Source organism: Stegodyphus dumicola, chromosome 12, assembly GCF_044657685.1.
Source record: "Stegodyphus dumicola isolate Sdum_Otavi_A_Nest chromosome 12, ASM4465768v1".
Lineage (NCBI taxonomy): Eukaryota > Metazoa > Arthropoda > Arachnida > Araneae > Eresidae > Stegodyphus > Stegodyphus dumicola.
In genome coordinates, this window is record NC_140779.1 from 87,670,792 (window position 1) to 87,691,963 (window position 21,172).

Genomic DNA, 21,172 nt, shown 5'->3' on the forward strand with positions numbered 1-21,172 from the left:
TGTTACGCCTGTTGAGTTGCGTTGCGTTAAAGTTTTCTGCATGTACCGAAAAATTATTGTAAAATGCATCTTATAACATTAAATTTAAACTTCGTGCTCATCTAATGCATTATACGGAATGTCGTTATCGCAAATTTCTCTTTTCATGCTTAGATTTAAAAGCAATTTTTTAAGAGTGCAGTAGTTTTATTAAAATTAAATTTTTCATTGACTAAGAGAATGTTTATTTGTTTTAAGGTGATGTTGTTGACATCAAAAAATACATAAACAAGTGCTGATATTCGTTTTGTTAATTTTTCTGTTTAGGGGTTGTCTTTTGTCGCCCTCATTATACTCGGAAGCCGCTTGCATCAGGTGGACAAAGAGGCCAGTTTCCTTCAAGTCATCCTCAACACATGGTTCCGGGAAAGTGTGCCACACCCCATGGTCGCAGCCATCTCAAACGCAATGCCTACCAGAGGCTCGGGAGCTACCGCTGCAGGGCAGAGGCAAAAACCTCCTATGCTCACAGAACAAGCACAGAGGACGCTCCTCGCTTTTAGGGAAGATGTCCGGTATTTCTATCGTAAGTGATGATGACCTACAACCCACGATAGAGTGAACACACTTTTCTTTAATGGTAGTTGGTTAGTGGAGTTCTGGGGGATTACTTTTACGCTTGATTTCACTAGTGTCTAAAATCATGTTTATATTTGTTTTTTAATAATAATGGCGGAATCTTTATTCTCGTGAGTTCAGTTCCTTCCTCTATCTAAAGCTTTTATTTCTTTAGGGAGGATTATGTGGGTCAGATAGGAAAAGCATCGTATTGCAGATTTGAAATATAGTTTGATATTAAAGAAGATCGCTAAATAGTCATAAATTCTAAATGAAATCTTAACAAATTCAGACAAAGTGGTGTAAAAATGTGCTATACATGGACTCGCAATTTTTGGAGTTTATTGCGTATTAATCATGAATAGAATATTATATATATATAAAAAATTCTGCATCTATTTAACATTTGAGCATTTTACGAACACGTCTACAACACTTTGAGGACAACCTGCTGTTTGTCTCACCGAAGTGTGAGTGATTCTGTTTCTCAGTTTGGAAGAGAAAATATGTGTCTTGGTCCTTGACAGATTCTTCTTCTTCTTGGAAAACTTATTTTAGGATCCAAAATTACATAATTTTTAAAATATCGCATTCTGGATGGGGCGAAGGGAAAGGATCTCTAGACCTCACTTACTTCTTTTTCCATGGATTCATAATTATCAAGAATTAGTACACTTGATACTTCATCATTGGTATCACGAGGCTCTTCCACAGAATTTTTATTAACTTTTATCATCTACAGGTTTGAAATCTAGAACTTCATAAATGTTATTTGTATTTTCTGCAATTATAAATTTATTCCTGTTTAATTTGAGAAAATCTTTCTCTTCGTACAGTGCTTTATTATCTACGTCTTTCTAAATCGTCTAGCCACTATCGGTTAACAGAGTTTTTTGCGATCTTAGTAAACTCTAATCATCTGTATTTTAATTAGTAGTTTTAGAAGTACAACACACATACACAGTTTAATTTTTAATGAAAACCATCAGCAGTATAAAAACCAATGTTCTAGTGTTTACTCTAACTGAAGTTACAAAAGTTTATACTCCGATTTCATGTATGAAGAAGCGCTAATTATACAATATTTCCAAAAGATATTTGAGAATTTTATTGAGGTTTAATTATCTATGATAGGGATTAAAGAATGCAGACATTTATCATCAAAATGTTAAAATAACGTATATTCTTCGTTTATTTAATTTCCCAGCGTCAGAAAAAATCTATTTTGATTATATAAACATATTTAGTTATTAATTTAATTTTATGGTTTCGAGTGAAAACATTATTGATTACTCTTCTTCTCTGAACAGATGGAATGCAGAGTAGTAGTTTATTAAATCTGAAATTTATTTTGTTTCGAAAATTTCAATGTCCTTGATTTCAAAATTTTGTATAAAATTAAATACTCATGAATTCTCCATTTTCACGTTTCCCATTGTAATATCAATCTTCATAAATGTTATTTATTTTACTAGCTTTCTCAAATGTCAGTTTATTAGTTACAGTGTTAAAGAATTGTTTTATTACTTAAGTAGTATATTAATGAAACGGCACTGCATACAGATGAAAACTAAAACATTGTATTCTTCATAATCTGAAAATAAAGAAGATTCTTTTCCCGTTAAAGAAGATCGCTAAATATTCAAAAATTCTAAATGAAGTCTTATCAGATTCAGACAAAGTGCTATAAAATGGGCTACATATTGGCTTGTAATTGTTTTTGGAATTTCGGGTGTAAATCATGAAGAAAGGAATATTAAAGAGAGAAAAAAATTGTGTTTTTATTAAACATTTAAGCATTTTACGAACAACTTCTAAAACACTGATGGCAATATGCCGTATTTCGTAGTGAAGTATGAATACTTCTGCTTTTGGATTTGTAAGACAAAACATGTATGTTGGTCACTGGGAGATGATGCTTGTTAAAAAACTTATTTTTGAATCCAAAGTTATCGTATCGTATTTTTAAAATATCGTATTCTGGATGTGCGGAAGCAAAGGGAACTCTCCGCTAAAGGGGAGTTCACTTACTTCCTATTCCATCGTTTCATTATTATCAAGAATTTGTACACTTGATATTTCATCATTAGCACCATGAGGTTCTTCCACAGAATTTTAATTACCCATTATCATCCACTAGTTTCACATATGTTATTTATATTTTCTAGTACTACGTTAAAATACTTCTTATTAGTCTTTTCGAATACACACAATTGACATGTATTAATACCATTTTAAAATTTTGTCTCTTATTTCATTTTAACACATGGAATAACGATATCTGGTATAATTAAATGTGTTACGCATTGCTTAAATTACGCATTACTTTTAAAATTACGTTTCATGTTTAACAAATAAAAGCTATTGCAAGTTAAATTTTATTCATTTATATTTATTTATTATGAATTTAATAATGCACTTTATTATGATTTATGACCTTATACAAAATCTTTTTTGGCAGTATCTAATTAAATGCATTTATGTCATTGTATGTCTTTTTGGTTTAGCCAATAAAGAGATTTGCGGAAACAAAAACGCATCGTCTGTAGAATTTAAGATGAGAAAGTTATGTTCGAGTTTCTGATGAGTAGTTTAAAAGGCTTTGAAGTTATAAAATAAACGTCAGTGGTAAAATATGTCTAAGAATATTAAAAAAAAAAATGAGAACTATTGATTACAAGAGTGTTTTTCTAAACAACCGAGACTTCAAAAATTGAAAATACCATATTTTTCTGGCGTAGTTTCTCCCCCCCCTTTTTTTTACTAATTCTATCTAAAGAAAATTGAGAGGGGAAAATTATGCCAGTAATTTAATTTCCGAAGAACTAGGTTACAGTAAGAATATGGCAAATAAAATGTAGCCATGGATAAAATACTGGTAACTATCACAACATTATTTATTTAAACGAAACCTGCATTCTACTAAGACTACATAGAGGTTGCACAGATACTACATAGGCTATATAGACTATATAAGGACTATGTATAAGACGACATTCCAACAACACTTGCCCTCAGAGGGGAAAACTGTGTATTGTTACATTCTGTACGGGTTCATGGATTAAGAGTGATTGACGATAACACTTGATGGAGAATTAGACACAATTTTATTTAGCCAGTATTACTCAGGAAAGTTCCAAAAACACGTTTACAGTCTTCGAAAAGTATGATTAGCACGCTGAAATAATTAGCGACACAACCTTCAGTCTATCAGGCTTACAACGGTGAAGGCAGCTTCACGGCAAAGCACCACAGCTCCCGACTCGGTTCGGTCATTCTCGGAGCTCAACACACTCAAGATAAAACTCGACGAGGCACTAATTTGCGATCAACTGAATAGACTTCGAGATACTTTCACTAGACTGACTGACTCACTCTGCGTGTAGGCAGGGTTTATACAGCTTTTGGGCTGCCTTCGAGACCATTCTGGTCCAAACCGGAAATAATTCGTTCTAGAATGTTCTCCATCTGTCTATGGCATATCCTCAATTTTGTCGCCAAATGGGCGATTTCTCGCCAAATATGGCAACCCTGCCTTCCTTTGCCATTTTCTTATAACCCTAAACCTGCCTTGAGGGAAAGCTATTTACCGCTGCTGGGCATTTCGCAGCAGTATAATAGAGGAAGGGGAAGAAGAAGAAGATTTGGGCATTCCCCGTATCGAGAACTCAATCTCATTTCGGGTCCACTACCCCCTTGGGCACATCGTGGTGGTTCAACCTCCACTATTACCCTCCAGGAGAGCAGCGCACCACCTGGGGAAGTACCCGAAGCAGCACCGGTCGTCTAATGCTCCTACCAGTCGCTTGGGCGAGCCCGTCGCAGCGGGACATTACCCAGCGACCCCGGGGGAGACCCCCGGGTTACTAGTACCACGTCGCGCTAGGACGTGCCAGACTCCGGGGCCGGCCAATAAGTGACCTTTCCCAGAGCCTTCAGAACCACCAAGTTCATAAATTTTATACCCCCGTGGCCGAGACTGCCTAGGTACAGATCCTAGCCAGTAGCTTCGCAGAATTCTCTACGTCGACCCTCGGGGGGGTAGAGGAAGGGGAAATTAACATTATAATAACAGACGGATATTGAGCCGATATCTGATCATGACTGAGACAGCACAACGTATCCGGTTTAATTAACTTGCAAAGAATTAGTAGCACCTCACATGAATGAAACAGATGAACGAAAGTGCAAGGAGTGAACAAAAGACCCAGATTTCGAAAGATCGAACACATCAGCAACAGATAGAACTGCAATGAGGTGGGACGTGAGTAATAAGAAATAAGGTAAAATGACATATTTGGAAAGTTTTTTAAGTGTAAGAACACTTCTATGTCCGGGTAGCTTAACGAAGAATCTATCTGAGCAAAATACACTTCAAACAATAAATGCTTCAAAAAAAAAAAAAAAAAAAAAAAAAAAATTTGGATAAATGGTAATAAAAATGCAAATACAAATTGAATACACTGAATGAAAATAAAAATAATCATGGGAGTACAATATGCCAATATACTTGCCTTCAGAGGGCAATACTATGTACATGAAAAATGCGAATATTTTTAAAATTTTCAGAACCTACCGCTAAAAAGTTAGGAAAAAAACAGAAAATACGATAAATGTGGACTTATTACTATAATTAAATAAATAGATTGACAAACATCTGCAAAAATTTAATAATAAGTCTTCTTTCAATCTTCTTTTAAGGCAATAAAAAATTATGCACTTAAAATACTGTTTGATTTAATAATTTTATTCTCAAAGTGATTTCTTTATCATTTTGTTGTACAGGGGAATTGGACGCAGCCCGGATGACACTGATCCTCAGCATAGTTTTCGTAGGCATTTTTATTCTCAGTTGGTGGTGGATGGCATTTGCTATCAAACAAGCCAGGGCAGACGTAAGTATTTAATTTGCAAACATTCAACCTTATAATTTTCTTAATGTTAAGAGTTTAATAAGTGAATTCAGTTACAGTTATTATTATGTAAATTTCTTTTATATCCTCAGTTCTATTAGTAAAAGTATTTAGAGAAAAATATGATTATTATGATATAAAATATTGTGCTATATTTCAGCGTTTTTCCTTTTCGCTATTTTCTTATTTAATTTGCACATTCTAAATTGAAAATATTTACACCACACATAATAATTTAATACATCGCTTATGTATTCAGTTATTATATCTAAGTAATTATCAAAATTTTTATAAGGAATTTCTAATTTTATAATAATTATTTGAATATTTCCTTGATTTTTGTTTTAAAAAATTTAAATGAAATGGAGTGGGACGAAATATGCATATTTACACTACAAAATGAGTAAAAGGATGTCAGCTTCTTCCTGAAAAAAAGTTATTTAAAAAATTGAACTACACAGGTCTAATAACCGAAATATAAAGTATTACACAAAATAAAAAAAAAAATGTTAAAAATTTCTAATCAGAAACATTTAAAAAAGTTATTAAAAATTAATACAATTGACAGAAAATATTAAGGTTTACTACTGTTCTTAAACGTTTTCAGTTAAATCTTCAGTTGGCTGAAGCAGAAAATACCGTATGTGATTTTTTTTTTTTCGAAATTATATAAGTTGCATCTTAAATGTTTGCTTTCTACGATGATGTTTTGCCCCTCGATATTTTATAACTGCGAAGATTTCTTCTTGCTTTACACAATTGTATTAATATGTTTTTCGGTGCTTATTTCCTCCGCGATGTTTTTGGTCCGTTATGTTTTTGCCACAGAGCATTTTAAACTATTCCATGAAACATTTTTTAGAGTTATTAAAAATTAATACAATTTACAGAAAATTTTAGTTTTAATATTGTTCTTAATGTTTTCAGTTAAGTCTTCAGTGGGCTGAAGCAGCAGATACATATATGATCTTTTTCGTCGAAATTAGATAAATTGTGTCTCAACTTTTTAATTGTTGCCGAAATGTATGGTGAGCGAGATCTATATTTAAAGAAGATATATAAAATATAAGAAGGGCGGCAATAAATTTCAAATTATGCAAATGCACTGTGGCAAAAAAAAAAAAAAAAAAAAAAAAAAAAAAAAAAAAAAAAAATAACGGACAAAAACATTGCGGAGTAAATATGCAACAAAAACATCTTAATACGAACGTGTAAAAGCAACGGGAAAACTTCGCAGTTATAAAATATCGCAGTGCAAAACATCATTGTAGAAAGTAAACAGGTGAAAAAATTTCGCGTTTTGTGAACATCACTGTACTTTCATCATGGTAAGAAATAAAACAGCTACAAAACATCGAATAAGAAGAATATAGCGGAAATATTCATTTTATGCGTCTAAGGCGTTGAGGATTCCATGAAATATTTTTAGAATTATTTTGAGCGCAGGGAACCCTCCGTAAGATGACTATTCACGGTTTCAGATGATTTTAGTCTCCTGTGGAGGTGGTTCTTTTGGGAAGATTATGCTTAGTAAAGATGTTAATTTATTTCTTCAGAAATTCCGGTTACTGTCAGAAGTGATAGTCCTGGTATCTCCTCTGAGAGACTTCACTAACGAACTCGAACCTCACACCGAACTACCAATGTTCAGTGACTTTACCGCTCGGACGCTGGTGGGCCATATTTTAATCGGCTAGAAAATATATGTTGCGTTTTTTTCCTTGCAATAAATTTTAGATGTTGTTCAATATGCCGATCGAAATTACTCATCATAATCTTTTAACCTCCCTGTTTATTTGTATTGTACATCATTAGCTTGAAATCATCATTTTCATATCCTAAGGCAAAGTTATGATGGATTCATGAATAGTAAAAGAGGAAATTATTGTTCTGTTAATCATCCAAAAATTATTGTGCTTGGGAAAAGTATGTTTAAGAATTCTGAACATGCTACACGCATAAAATGCATATATATGTTTCTGCGATATTTCTGTCATTCGCGGGCCCACCAGCGGCCGAGCGGTAAAGTCGCTGAACACTGGTAGTTCGGTCTGAGGTTCGAATCCCGCGAACGGGCTGGCTGCATGGGCGTTTTCGTGGTTTTCCCCATGTGTAACGTGTATACGAGCCAGTTTCCCTTAGAAAGTCCTCCACGAAAGGCATCCCTCCCATTAGGCAGATAGCCCTAGTGTGCTTTGCCATAATTAAATACATCACATCACATCACATCTGTCATTCGCTTTTTTATAGCCGCATAGTTGTTTTAGTACAACTTTCTGTACGACTATGTTTTCAAATCGCAAAATTTTGTCACCATTTTATATTCTACCAGAATGTTTTTTTTATGATCAACGATTTTTCTTTTTGTTATAGGGCAATGTTTTAAGAACAGCGAACTTTTCCCTTTGCCTATTTCTTTTATACTCCGAAGTTTTATATAACGGTCTTTTTCTCTTTGCATTTTTCCCTCCACGATGTTTTTGTCTGTGTTGTTTCGGCCGCGATATTTTTGGCAGGCATTCAGAAAAGAAAATTTTAATTTTATTGCATTATTGCATGGTTGATACCTTTTTAAGTAGGTAGGACGTATTTTCGTACGTAATTCGTATTTTTCGTTTATTAAGTAATTAGGTTTTTTAAGTAATTACCTCCTAAACTATTTTACGAGAAATATTTCATGACTTGAGCATTTCTTAATCATCTACAATAATTGGAATTTTAATGCTTGATTAACTTATTCCAGTACTTCAGCCTATTCAAGCATTTTCTTGCAAATCTTTTGTTTGTAGCTGTGTATTGTTATTATTGAATATAATATTTAAATCTTTTTTTATACATTTTAAACATCTGTTTGTGAATTTTACAGGGAGGCGTGTCTCTACGGACGGTTCTTCTTTTAGCAGTATTTGCCGCAGTGGATGTTGCAGCAAGTACGGGTTTCATACTTCTTCGCATAATCATGGTATGTGTAAAAACTGTTTGATATTTTAATGAAGCTAAACAATAAAACATATAAAATCTGAAATTTGCATAATTATCTAATGAAATTTGAATAGGAAATATGATACTGAAATTTGATGAAGAATATTTTTTGTATTGAACCATTTACTTCATTTTCCACTTGCTTCTTTAAATTATGTATGAATTCAAAAATCCATTGCAATGTCTGTTTTCGAATTAATTTAAATTACATTGCTAATTTTTAACCTTTTAGTAAACTCGGAATTAAAAGGTGATCATTGAATTTAGATCTTAATGTATTTTCTAATATATATTTTATGCTATAAGTTTAGAAAAGTTTTAATATTTCTTTATGAAGTAGTCAAATTTTGAATTCGTTATCTACATAAAGCTTATATTAATGGCAGTGAAATTCATTTTTAAAGTATTAAAGCAGTATGAAAACTGGTAATAAAATATAATCAAAATGCAAAAGAATGTTTTATTTAGCACTTGCACATGGAATGAAATTAATTACATGTTAATTTGCGTATTGTGGACTCATTTATAATAACTGCGTACGAAGTACTGTCTCTTCTATTTTTTAAGAAATTCTTCGGAATCTGCTTATCGTATGCAAAGGCTCGGAACTTTTACAAATTTTCAGAAATTTTTAAGGCATTTGTTGCCTGCTCTTCATTAGATAATATTCTTAGGAAAATTCAATAATTTTAACGAATTGAATATCTGGTAATTATACTGTAATGCATTTTCTTGTTAATTTCACGATATAAAACGTTTAATTTTGTTGCTCTGCAAAAATTCCTTTTCTTCAAACAGAATTATAAACTTTACTACATTGAATTTGTTGAATTTCAAAATTTCAGTAATGTTTATCCACTTCTATCAAACCTATGTGTGAAACCAACTATTATGTTTCTCGTGTAAAAATTTAGAAATTACCTTTCATTTTTAAGTTAAAAAATATTCGATTTTAGAGTCTCAAGAAATATTATTAATTAAGAAAATATAACTTAAAATGTTCAAGTAGGTTGTTTGAATTATATATTTTCAAGTTTGAAAAATAAAATGGCTAAAAATAATGATTTGTTTATTCATAATGCTGTGCGCAGTATGTAATACAACTTTATGTTATTACCAAAGATAGTACTTAATTTAAAATACTTTAATATCGGGAACATAAAGTTAAAAATATTCAAGTACATCTAGGATGTCAAAATAAGTACAAATTTCATGGTCATGAATTAATTAGCTATAAAAATATTGAGCTTCAAAATGTTTTGTCATATTTTGACATTTTAAAGGTATCTGCCCTTCAAGAGAATTTTATTCTATAAAGCAAGGAAGAGTTAGATTGAATAACGAACATATGAGTTGTTAATAAAAATGTGTGAGTTCTGGAACACAATTTTAGATCCTTATTTAGATCTGAAGATTAAATATTGTCTTAAAATTTATGATACATATAATACTGAAGCACTATTAACATATTTATAGATAATTTCATATGGAATTCCATTAAGCCTTAAATATGGAATCGTTCAAAACTAAGCTAAAAATTTCTGTCTGAACGCAGTTCTGCATAACCTTTTATTAGTGCGGTCCTTATGAAATACTGTATTGTTTTGTAAATATATAAATAAAAATGTAATTGTAACAGTTGTATTTATGCATATTTTTGAAAGTGCATTTATTTTTGCCAGTATTATAGATACAAGCTAAAATCTGTAACTATACACATTTTTAAAAGAGCATTTATTTTATATTTGCCACTATTAATTACGTTTTGAAACAAATAACTAACTTGAAAACTAAGTTGAAATTCATAACATATTTGCTGGCAGACATTTTTGTTAAAAGGAACATCCTTAGTTTTATTTTCTGAAAAGATTCCATCATTTATTTTGGAATTTTGCTGTAATTTTTTTGAAAATTGTAAGTGCTGAAAATCACATTGGAGACATTTAATAAATATTAAAAATTAATTGTTTTTATCTTGTTTTTTAGTACATTCGTAAAGATCATGTTTTTCCTCAAGAAATGAGAAAACCCATACCTTCATTGGAATTCGATCAACTTGCTGCTTATGCAGCGTTAAGGTTATTTACTATTCAGGTAAGAAAATATTTCTTAGTGATCGAAATTTCATGCAATTTTGCAAAATTTAATGCATTCCTTCATTATTTGCAGAGCAGTTAGAAAAAAACGAGAGATAAATAGTTTGAACTCTTGTTATCATATCTAATGTATCATGTTACCCAAAGCCATTAATGTGTGATGTAGCTCATGCCATTTATATATGACCTATTGTTATTAATATGTGGTGTAGTCCAAGACTAAAAATACAATGGAAGCCTTAGAGGGCAAAATTTTCTTTTAATAATTTTCCAGCTATTTTACTATTTTAGTAAAGAAAATTCACATAATTTTTCATAAAAGCAGATAAGTTACGTTAAAAAATGTTAAGAAAATGACCTAAAAAATAACTAAGAAGAGTGTACTAAAATTTTGATAAAATATTTCGAAAATGCGAAAATAATCTACAAATTTATAATTAAAATAAGACATAGAAGTTCAAACAAGTATTTTGAAATGGCTTGTAAATTCACAGTAAAACAAAAATGGACGGAGGGGATTCCTTTAGGGAGATTAAAATGGGAATAAATATTATAAAGAGGGGAAAGATAAATAAATTTATGAATATCTTGGAAACTGCTGTATTTATAAGGAGAGTTCTTATCATTATAGAATATATCAAAAATATTCTTTACTTCAGTTGCTAGTTTAAATGCGAGGCTGTAAATCTATCAGCGCAAACTTGCTCAAATGCGTAAAATAGGGATGATGCTGCATGCATGGAGGAGGCAGATTTTTTTTCACGCTTGATATAAAATGAACACATTAAAATTGAAATTCATTTGTGTATTTTTTTCCCTAGTTTCAATAAACAGTTTGTGAAGGAAGATATTCACAACGATCTAGCCCTGATCTTCCTATTATAAACGCTTATCTAAAACTGATTCGACAGTTGGTGGATAATATTATGACTAAAATTTCGTAATATTATTTTATTTAATGCACTTGCTGTTTTTTTTCACGGTTGATATAAAATGAACATATTGAAACTGAAACTCGTTTGCGTTATTTCTTTTTATAGAATCAGTAAACAGTTTGTGGAAGGAGTATAACATGTTCACAACAAATCTAGCTCTGATACTCTTACTATAAATGCTTATTTAAACCTACTTTGGCAGGTGGTAGATAATATTACGAGTAACATTTCGTAATCTTCCTGCTGTCTTAGACTGCATTAAGGCCATTTGCATGTATTCAATAGCTCCTTCACTTTAGTGAATAAAAAATTTAACTATGATCTAATTTGCAATATCTCCGAAAAATATTTTGAATGTTTACTTATACGTATCGAAATAAAATATCACAAAGAGAAAAACAACTGTAATTAAATTACATATACTTTTTGAAACTTGCAGTGGATATGGTTACTTAAAGAGCTATTATGAGCATAGTAGTCAAAATTTGGTGCTTTTACTAAGATGGTTGCATACATAAGCGCCATTATTTGATGAAAAATAGTTTAGCAAATGAAATTATCTTTTCTATTTAAAAAGTTATTCAGATAGATTTTTGTTGTTATTCAGTTACTATGGTTTGGAGGGCAACTTTTAGGCATGATATTGTTCCATCATTATATTCATATAACTTAGTAACATAATTAATGCATAATTACCTTCAGATTGTTTAAGATTATAGCTAAATTAACTTTACTTTGCTGGCTAGTTCTTTACTTGAACTGCGAACAGTATTTATTGAATTAAATTGTATCCATGACAAGATGGCACTCCTAGTGCTTATAAACTTAGCCGATACCTTTAGGTGCAACTCAGAATAGAAATACCTATATAATGAAAACTGAGTTAAATAATCAGCCGAAACTGCAAAGATAGCTTAAAACCCTATTTTGCATAACATACGAAACTGAAATATCATTCTTGCAGGAAATGGAAAGGAGGGAAGGTAGAAAAGATAAATAGCTGGAATGTTTCTTTGCATAGTAATATATGCATAAATTATATTGCACACATATTACAGGATAAGTTTTCCTCATTTCGGTATAAGGGTTAAAAAAAAAACAACCTTTTTAGACGTTGCCAGAAATTCTTTTTTTGTCAATGAAAGGTAATGTAATTCTACAGTTTTTATCCTTGTTGTTTATTTATAAAATGCATGTTATTGTGTTGCTTGTAGCTTATTTATTTCTTACGTGATACAAACATCACATACTAAATCTCTTGTAATGTTATTATCTCATAGATGGTAAAAACTGTATGTGATTGGAGCTTAAATAAGTTTAACAATACTTTTAAACTAATATACTTACACAGTTTTTACCACAGCAGTTTTGCATTGTAAGAGAATAAGGGTTCTAAAATGTTTCAGATTTTGCTTATAATGTAATTTTTAACATGATAATGCTCATGACCTCCTAAGGACAAGCCCTATTAGTACATTTAAAGCAGGTAGTATAATAAAAGCTGTTTTATTCTTTCAGCACTGGATTTTCTTATAAATAATGACAAAAATACACACCGTTTTTCTGGAATCAATATTTAAATTTTATACAACTGTAACTTGGGCTTGAGAAAAAATATTATTTTTTCCATTAGATGAATCTTGTGATAGTTGAAACAAAATGTCGTTTAATTTAATTAATTTTCAACGTCTAAAATAATTTCTGTAAATTATTTTATTTTCATTTTAGTCTAGTTGTGGAAGCATTGATATTCTGGTCATTATAGTAGTTGGCTTCTTAACAGGGCTAAGGGTAAGTATCGTTTTTTTAGTGTTTCAGTTTTAGGAATTTTATAAAAAATGTGTATAAATATGCGTAAAATAGGCATGGAATTTCGAAACATACACCTGTTTCTTCAATAATTATGTTTTAGTTTTGAATTATGCTTATAATAACCATCTACTCGTTTGGATGATTATATTATTATTACTATTATAATTACTACTACAATGAACTGTTGTATCTTACTATTAATGGTAATATATGAATAATTTTTTAAATAAGCTATCTGGAATGCTACGCACGACATTTGGAAACCAATCTTTTATTTGAGCATCGCGGAAATAATCATTAGAAGAGTGAAATGACTCATTAGAAGTGTGAAAGAAAACTATATTAGTAATCAATATTCTTTTAATTAGATTTTTTCTTGTCGTTAAACACATACAGTAGAATTCCTTTTAACCGATAGCGACGAGATCGTACCGTTTCCGGATAAGTGGTTTTTTTTTTCAGATTTTTGAGTATATATCTCTAAAACTTAGTTCCTATGGTTTTATGATGTCTTCTGTACAAATCGCAAATTCTGTTGTTCGTATTTTTTTATCTATCGACCGCTATTAAATAAACATTATCGTTTGGTTTGGTTTATGTGATTACGGCAAAGCCTTCGAAGGCTATATGCGTAAGAGGAAGGATGCCTTCGTGGAAGACTTTCTAAGGGAAATTGGCTCATATACATGTTACACATGGGGAAAACCACGAAACCAGCCTGTTTCGAACGGTTTCAGGCTGCGGTATTCGAACCTCTTACCGAACTACCAATGTTCAGCGACTTTACCGCTCGATCGCTGGTGAGCCAAATAAACATTGTCGAAAGTCGAGAAGATTATTGAAAATTAAAATACATACACGTGACTTAATATTTCTGGAAAACAAAAATTAAACAATATTTTTAAATTACCATATTTATTATCACATGAAACTTACGAATTTTTTTGATGGCATATAACTTTACACTTAAGATATCTCTTAACGCCTTGCATTTAAGTTTTGCGTTTTGGTTTTCATCGTTAAAAATTTGAAAATGAACAAGGCCTTTGTTTTTAAATTTGAATTTCTGTGCAAAATCTGAATGACAAATCAGACGAATCTATCTAATAACTTAATGAAGTTTGTTCAAGATTAGTTTTTCTAAAAATGACTCTTCTTAAAATCATTATAGCTCTTATATGTATTTCTGCGTAATAACTTAATGAAGTTTGTTCAAGATTAGTTTTTCTAAAAATGACTCTTCTTAAAATCATTATAGCTCTTATATGTATTTCTGCGTATAAAAACATATATGTATATGTAATATATAAAACTGTATTTTCTGAACATGGTTTTGCGAAACTGATTTTTCTAAAACCTATAATAACCTTTAAACGTATTTCTAGACACTGAAAATTACATATGTCAAATATAAAATTGCGTTTGTTCAGCACATTTATCTCATTCGCTTAAAGTTTCAAGAAAGCTTTCATACTTACTAGCAGAATAGAGTTGAGCATAATTTTTTTTCCAGTTTTTGCTCAAACCCACCAAAAGAGGAGTAGTTCAGATTGCTTAACATAGGTATAGTTCAAGCCGGTTTTGACCCGTTAAACTGGCTGAGTGCATGATTTTTTTTTCTTTCTGGGAGGTCATATGTTTTCCCATTGGAACTTGAATTTAAGTCGTTTCCATTATAATAGGCTCCATCAAGGCAATTAAGGCATTATTCTATTAGGCAGAAACCCTCTCGTAGGCTTTGACGTAATTTATTAAAAAAATAGTTCTCAGAATAATGATGCATTGCTCATGTAAAATTTTCTTTGTTATAAAATGGAGAACACAGCTAGTAATTTGCTTTTAATGAAATGAAATTTAAAATTTTTTTAACGTGGTGAGCGCTCAAGTAAATTAATACGATACGGGCGGAATTAATTACGTTTTGCCTTTGAATGTAATCTCATCAGTGTATGTATCCAGGTGTATTGAAATGTTCTTAAGTTAAGGCATATAATATTTTGAAGTTAAATTGAATTTATAATATTTTGAAGTTAGTATGAAAATAGAAGAAAATTTTAAAACTATACGTGCATTTAAGTTAATAAATAATAAAAATTCAAACAATTTGATTTAATTCTAGAAAACGAGTAAAATTTAAGCAATTTGCTCCTTCGCAAGAAATAATACGGTTCTGATAGAAAATCAAAAAATTTGAAGTATTAATATGGTAAAGGAATGTAGTAATAGACTTTATTTTTTGTCTTTCTCATACTGTTAAGATCTAAATAGTTAATTATATTTTAAATACAGTGATTCTCCTATCTGTAAATTCTGGAAAAGGGAACAAAAATTATAGGTCACAGAACAGAACAGAACTCCAGATATCAATAGTTAATTATATTTCAAATACAAAATTATATTTCATATAATTTAACTATATTTAAAAGAGTGTAAAAGTAATTAATTATAGTTCAAAAAGTAAAGATTATAGAACATAATTTCAGATATCAAAACTAACTGCGATTACAGCCTATCTGGATATTTGAAAAACCCATGTAGTTGGATTTCCTTTTCTCAGTTGACTAAATACATGTTTGAAGTGATAAAATTAAGAATTCATTATATACATAAGCTCATCACAAAAAATTACAGATTTGACAATTTTATCTAAAACCGACGGTTTTGAAAATAAAAGCCGTATAAGGACTTTCATGGACTTAGTATATATATTTTCTTGAATAACTGACAGCTCATTTCATCTTTGAAATATAAAATCATATAAATATAAAACATATGATTAAATTTTTTTGTAGTATAATATACAAGAACATAAGAAAATTAAGAAATAGTATAATAAAGTTATCATGTAGTTTATACATTGTGTAACAGTTAATAATATTTCACAACCAAATTGAAAAATTGACATTCAAGAAAGTTAATAATATTTTATTTTATAACTACTAGATGGCAGCACTACATGAAAATGGTTCTTGGGGAAAAAAATTTTTTTTTTTCCCCTTAGGAGTGTGCATTTCATTTTATAGAATTTCTATTATTGCTGTATACTTCTTTTATGTGATTACATATCATGCTATTTGCTACTAATTTTTTAGTGTTGTATTTTTTAAATTTTTAAATTAAAGATAAGTACTACAATTTTTAGCTTTTGGCCATAAAAATAGCCTAATATCGATCAAATATTTTTAGGTAATTTTAACAGAAGAACGTTTAAAAAAAGCAAGTTATTCGACTAATAAAGAACCAGAAGAGGCACTTTTAATTTAGAGACACACATATGCAATCATAATTATGAGCTTGCATTACTTATCTTATGAAATTCTACTTTTCTCTGATTTTGTTACGCCAATAGTTTCAGTATTTGCTGCTGTACCTAGATGGCAGCACAAGTCATTCCTTGATCCTCGTAAAGTTGATATTCAAGGGTAATTAAATGTCTTAATTTTTTTTTTTTTTTTTTTAAATTTATTTATTTCTGTGTAAATGTAATCAAGAGAAAAGTACACATAGAACTGAATACTGTTTACTGTCTTTCCGCATCGTAATATCAATTAAAGAACTTTAATTATTAAATTCAAAACTGTTTCAAGATTTGACATTTATCAAAGGAAAATAAGTCCAGTAAATTTGATAAAATTGTTTAAAAATGTATTTATTATTTTTAAGTTTAATTTTTGAATTGAAACTTCAGGATAAGTCATTGATCTAGGATTACTTAACTAAGAAGCATTATTATTTTTTTTTTTTCTTTTGCCCATTAAGTTTGGAAGAGGTTATTTATACGTGATTACTATAAGTAGAAAGTTTGACAACCTTCTTGATGTTAAGATTTATGCAATTATGTTTTATTATTATTTTGAGCATACATTAGGATAATTTTGTGATGTTGAATATATGAATATATGTGTGTTATTTGTGAATATTTGTGATGCAGAATTATTTTATCCATGTATTAATCAAACTGCAAAAATTACCCTGAGATCAGGTTTTATGAACACTTTTCTTCTGGTTATTTAAATTTATCTCCGATACAGTGTTTTTCAAATGTATCACGTAGTTATTTTTGTGAACTTGCGATTAGTTTTGCCCCAAACATTTATTAAACATAGGAAATTGCTTTTGTAGAAACTCCAGAAGAATCATAACTTGTTTAAGCTTTCTCAAACTTGTAGTATTGTTTGATGATAACTTATTTTGTGTTGTTCTGAGTTGTGTTTAAATATAATTAAGAAACTTTATTTGTACAAATTTTGATATAATATCTTCTAAAATTTTGAAACTTTGTCTTGTTCTTTTATTAGGTGTATAGTGTAGTTTGTGTATTTTCATATTATAAAAAAGCCAAAAATGGAAGTCTCGATCTCTATGAGCATAGTAAGTGTTATTTATTTCTTGTACCCCTGTTATAAATTTTAATTACTTCTATTATGATAATTTATTTATTTATTTATTTATTAGAGCAAGTGACAGGAGAATCAGAGACTTCGTCAAGAATAGAGAGACTTAAAATTCTTGACGACTATGGACCAAAATCTATTATGGGAAAATAGTAAGTATTATATATATTAACAATCTGTGCGTATTAGTAATTATTATGATAAGTTATTTCTATTTAATGCAAATTTTAGTTGATAAAACAATATACACTGAAACTTTACTATTAAGATATAAATAACTTGAAAGTTAAGAAAAATAAATGCTTGAAGATTTCGCTAGTATTACTGATTCCGCAGATTGGGAAATCATTCTGTTTTTACGGTCGGATCAGCTGAAAGTTTCTCTTTATTTTCTAGGAATTTTAGATAAAATAAAAAGTCAGTAAAAGAGGGGATTTTTTATTGAATATAAAAAATTTTAAAGAAATGGTAGGAGTAGGATTAAAGGTAATATTAATTTTATCAAATGTTGAGATGGGGCTTCTTAGTGAAAATTTGTGAGATCGTGACATTTTTACAAGTAAGTCTTTATGCCTTTTTCCGGAATATAGTATTTTATTTTTCTTATATAGGACTTTTTTCTCATTTTGAAATAATTTGCTTAGATATCCGGATTTCGATACTTTCTTATCAGTAGCATTATCATAAAATACTTTATTGCCAGCTGCGAAAAAATGTCATTTCAATAAAGACAAATTTCCAAAAGTCATTTCTGAAGATTTCCTGTGTAACTGTACAGTTTCGCTGTTTGATCGGTAATATGGACAGTTCAAAAGGATAAACGCTGAATACATGCGTTAATAACTTTCAGATATTAACGTATCATAATGGTTAAACATTCCATACATACATATATTTTGAACAGTTAAATATATAATGCAATGTAATATACTATGTACATAAAGGATGTTTTAGAAAGAAAGAATAAATTTTTACTTGCTTGCAGAGTTTTCATTTCTTGAATTATAATAAAAGTGTCAAATTGGGGGGGGGGAGTTGATGAATAATTATGTTCCTTTGTAGTATTACTTGATCGTTCAATGGGCTGCGAGATGACCGTATGTTGGGATCTTAATCTTCAGAAATATATATGAGTAATCCCTTGTAGCTTCTTTCTTTAAAGATTCTCCAAACACATAATTACTCGTATATGCCATCCTTGCTGGCTACATACTTTAGTACTGTCGCGGCAATGAATTTCAAAGTTAGAATGATTGTGGATCAAATTGATTGCTGCTTTAATTTTATAAATACTCATATAAAATGGCAGTATAAGAAATTATCACTCTCTGCACGTCTTTGCAATATAGTTTATGTTTAGCTCATCCTGCTACCAGTTCCGTGGTTCAAATTCTGGGGAGGACGCTACACATTTTTTAAGCTTCTCGTTTTTAAAATGCCTGTTATTTTTTGACAATTAAAATAGTAAACTTTCTTTTTTTTTCATTTAGTTAAATCTAAGACACATTTTTATATTGCAAGGAATAACAATTTTGTAAATATGTAATAACTGATTCTCCTGCTTTAAGCACATTATGCGCTTGAATATGATGGTTAGTAAAGTAAAATAAAGCAATGATGATATATAAAGATATTATGTGGTTTACTCTGTTGAAAGTGCCCGTAGAAATCAGTAAAGTTCCTACTGATGAACATGTGCTTATTGGTTTTTATTGACTTACATTTAATAATTGATGTAATCTTTTAATTTTTTTCTGTTATCAATAGAATTTTGCTTCTACCAGTACAATCCAAACTGAAATCACATGATCTGATATTAATTTGCATTGGCCTTTAATGATTTCACTGCTTTTATCAGCAGAAACCTGATCTTACTAGTACATCGAAAATCAGTGTTGATTTTTATGCCTTCCTTACTTATATCATAATTGTAAATTGTAGAAGTCAAAACTGTATATTGGCATCAGTAAAACAACTAGTTGATATTCACGTTCTCTATTAGTCTTATATTTTTTACTGCTGGTAATGAGGTTATTTAATTTTGTAAGTAACAAAATAAAATAAATAAAACAGTAATGTAAAGTAAGTAAGTAAAACTCATATGTTTTTTTCTCCTTTGTTTACTTATTTAATTTTTTTTTTTTTAAATTCAGAATGATTGTATTCATCGTGATAAATATCAGGATTTTTTATTTGAAATTTTTTAAATGAAATATAGTAAAATAGCTTGTTATTTTTTTAAGCAGCTTGTAAATTGTTTTACATATGTTTTTGATATATTATATTTCGTAATTTCTGTGAAGGAAAACGCAACTCTGAATGGATCTTACTTGTGCAAAGCTTAGCAGCTTATATAATTTTAACAGATTTGAAATATTGCAGCCTAAATTGTTTTGGAAATTATCAAAATACTTTTAATTTCCTTTAAGCAAAACTTCATAAATATACTGCCCTTTTTGTGGTTTTTGTTCCTATGTAAATACTTTATCGTTTGTATTTTTTATAGTGTGTACGTCGAGCTACAGCAATAGCAAACTACATAAAAAGTGTATTTTATGTTTATTACGCAAAACCTCCAGGGGAAAAATAATATTCAAATTTTAATATAAATATTAGTTTCTTTAATGTTTCTGATACAAATATACGTGTTGTTTCATTTATACTTACAGTTAGTATAGTTTACTCATTTATAGTTCTACTCTTACCGCTTAAATGTTACTTACAAATTATTTGTCAGTTATTAAGGACAGTTTAACTAAATAATGAAATCTTTCTAAAAGTAAACTGAAATGTGGTGAACGATATTTGTCACCTCGAGGATACCTGCGTTGCGTAATTGGAATGCTCAAGGTTCGAATTCTGGCGAGGACATACTTGTACAGACATATTTCCTGGTTTTAAAAAATTTCAGTTCATTCTATAACGTAATAAATAGTCTAAAATATAAATGTAACTTATGAAGAAACATTTTTCATTTCCTTTCATTTTCTTATTTGCATCGACAGAAGAAGGTTCTAGCAGACTTCTGAAACTCTAAAAACACGCTTTTATTTCCGTTACGCATATTCCAGCTGTTAATTTTTAATTCCTGCAGATTTTGATACTAAGTTTTAATTTCATTCGGCATTGATACTTGAGGATTTCGAGATCTGGTTCCTCTAACTCAAATACATTAAGCAATATCAAAATCAATAATACCACAACAAATGTTTGAAAACTGAATGACAGATATTGTATATGTAAGTTAGTTTAAGCTTCAGGTTAAAAAACTATATATGCTCTTATAATCATGTATTGCACATTGTAACCAAGTGAAAAGCAGTGCACCATAGCAGTCAAACCCGGTAAAAAGATTAACTTTGTTATAACCTTTAAACATATTCTGGAATTGTTTATAATATCCATATATACATAAGTAGAACATATGAAATACTTAAAGAATT

At 29.9% G+C, this 21,172-nt stretch overlaps 1 protein-coding gene across 2 annotated transcripts in view; it reads left to right on the forward strand.

The window, feature by feature from the left end:
• Positions 1 to 21,172, forward strand: part of LOC118197893 (uncharacterized) — a 137,473-nt gene that overhangs the window by 113,202 nt on the left and 3,099 nt on the right. For both annotated transcript variants that reach the window (XM_035369450.2, XM_035369451.2), the window contains exons 2-8: positions 307 to 565; positions 5,383 to 5,492; positions 8,377 to 8,472; positions 10,479 to 10,586; positions 13,252 to 13,314; positions 17,634 to 17,706; positions 17,791 to 17,881. In XM_035369450.2, coding sequence (XP_035225341.1) covers positions 307 to 565; positions 5,383 to 5,492; positions 8,377 to 8,472; positions 10,479 to 10,586; positions 13,252 to 13,314; positions 17,634 to 17,706; positions 17,791 to 17,881 — 800 coding nt within the window. The remainder of the gene's footprint in view (positions 1 to 306; positions 566 to 5,382; positions 5,493 to 8,376; positions 8,473 to 10,478; positions 10,587 to 13,251; positions 13,315 to 17,633; positions 17,707 to 17,790; positions 17,882 to 21,172) is intronic.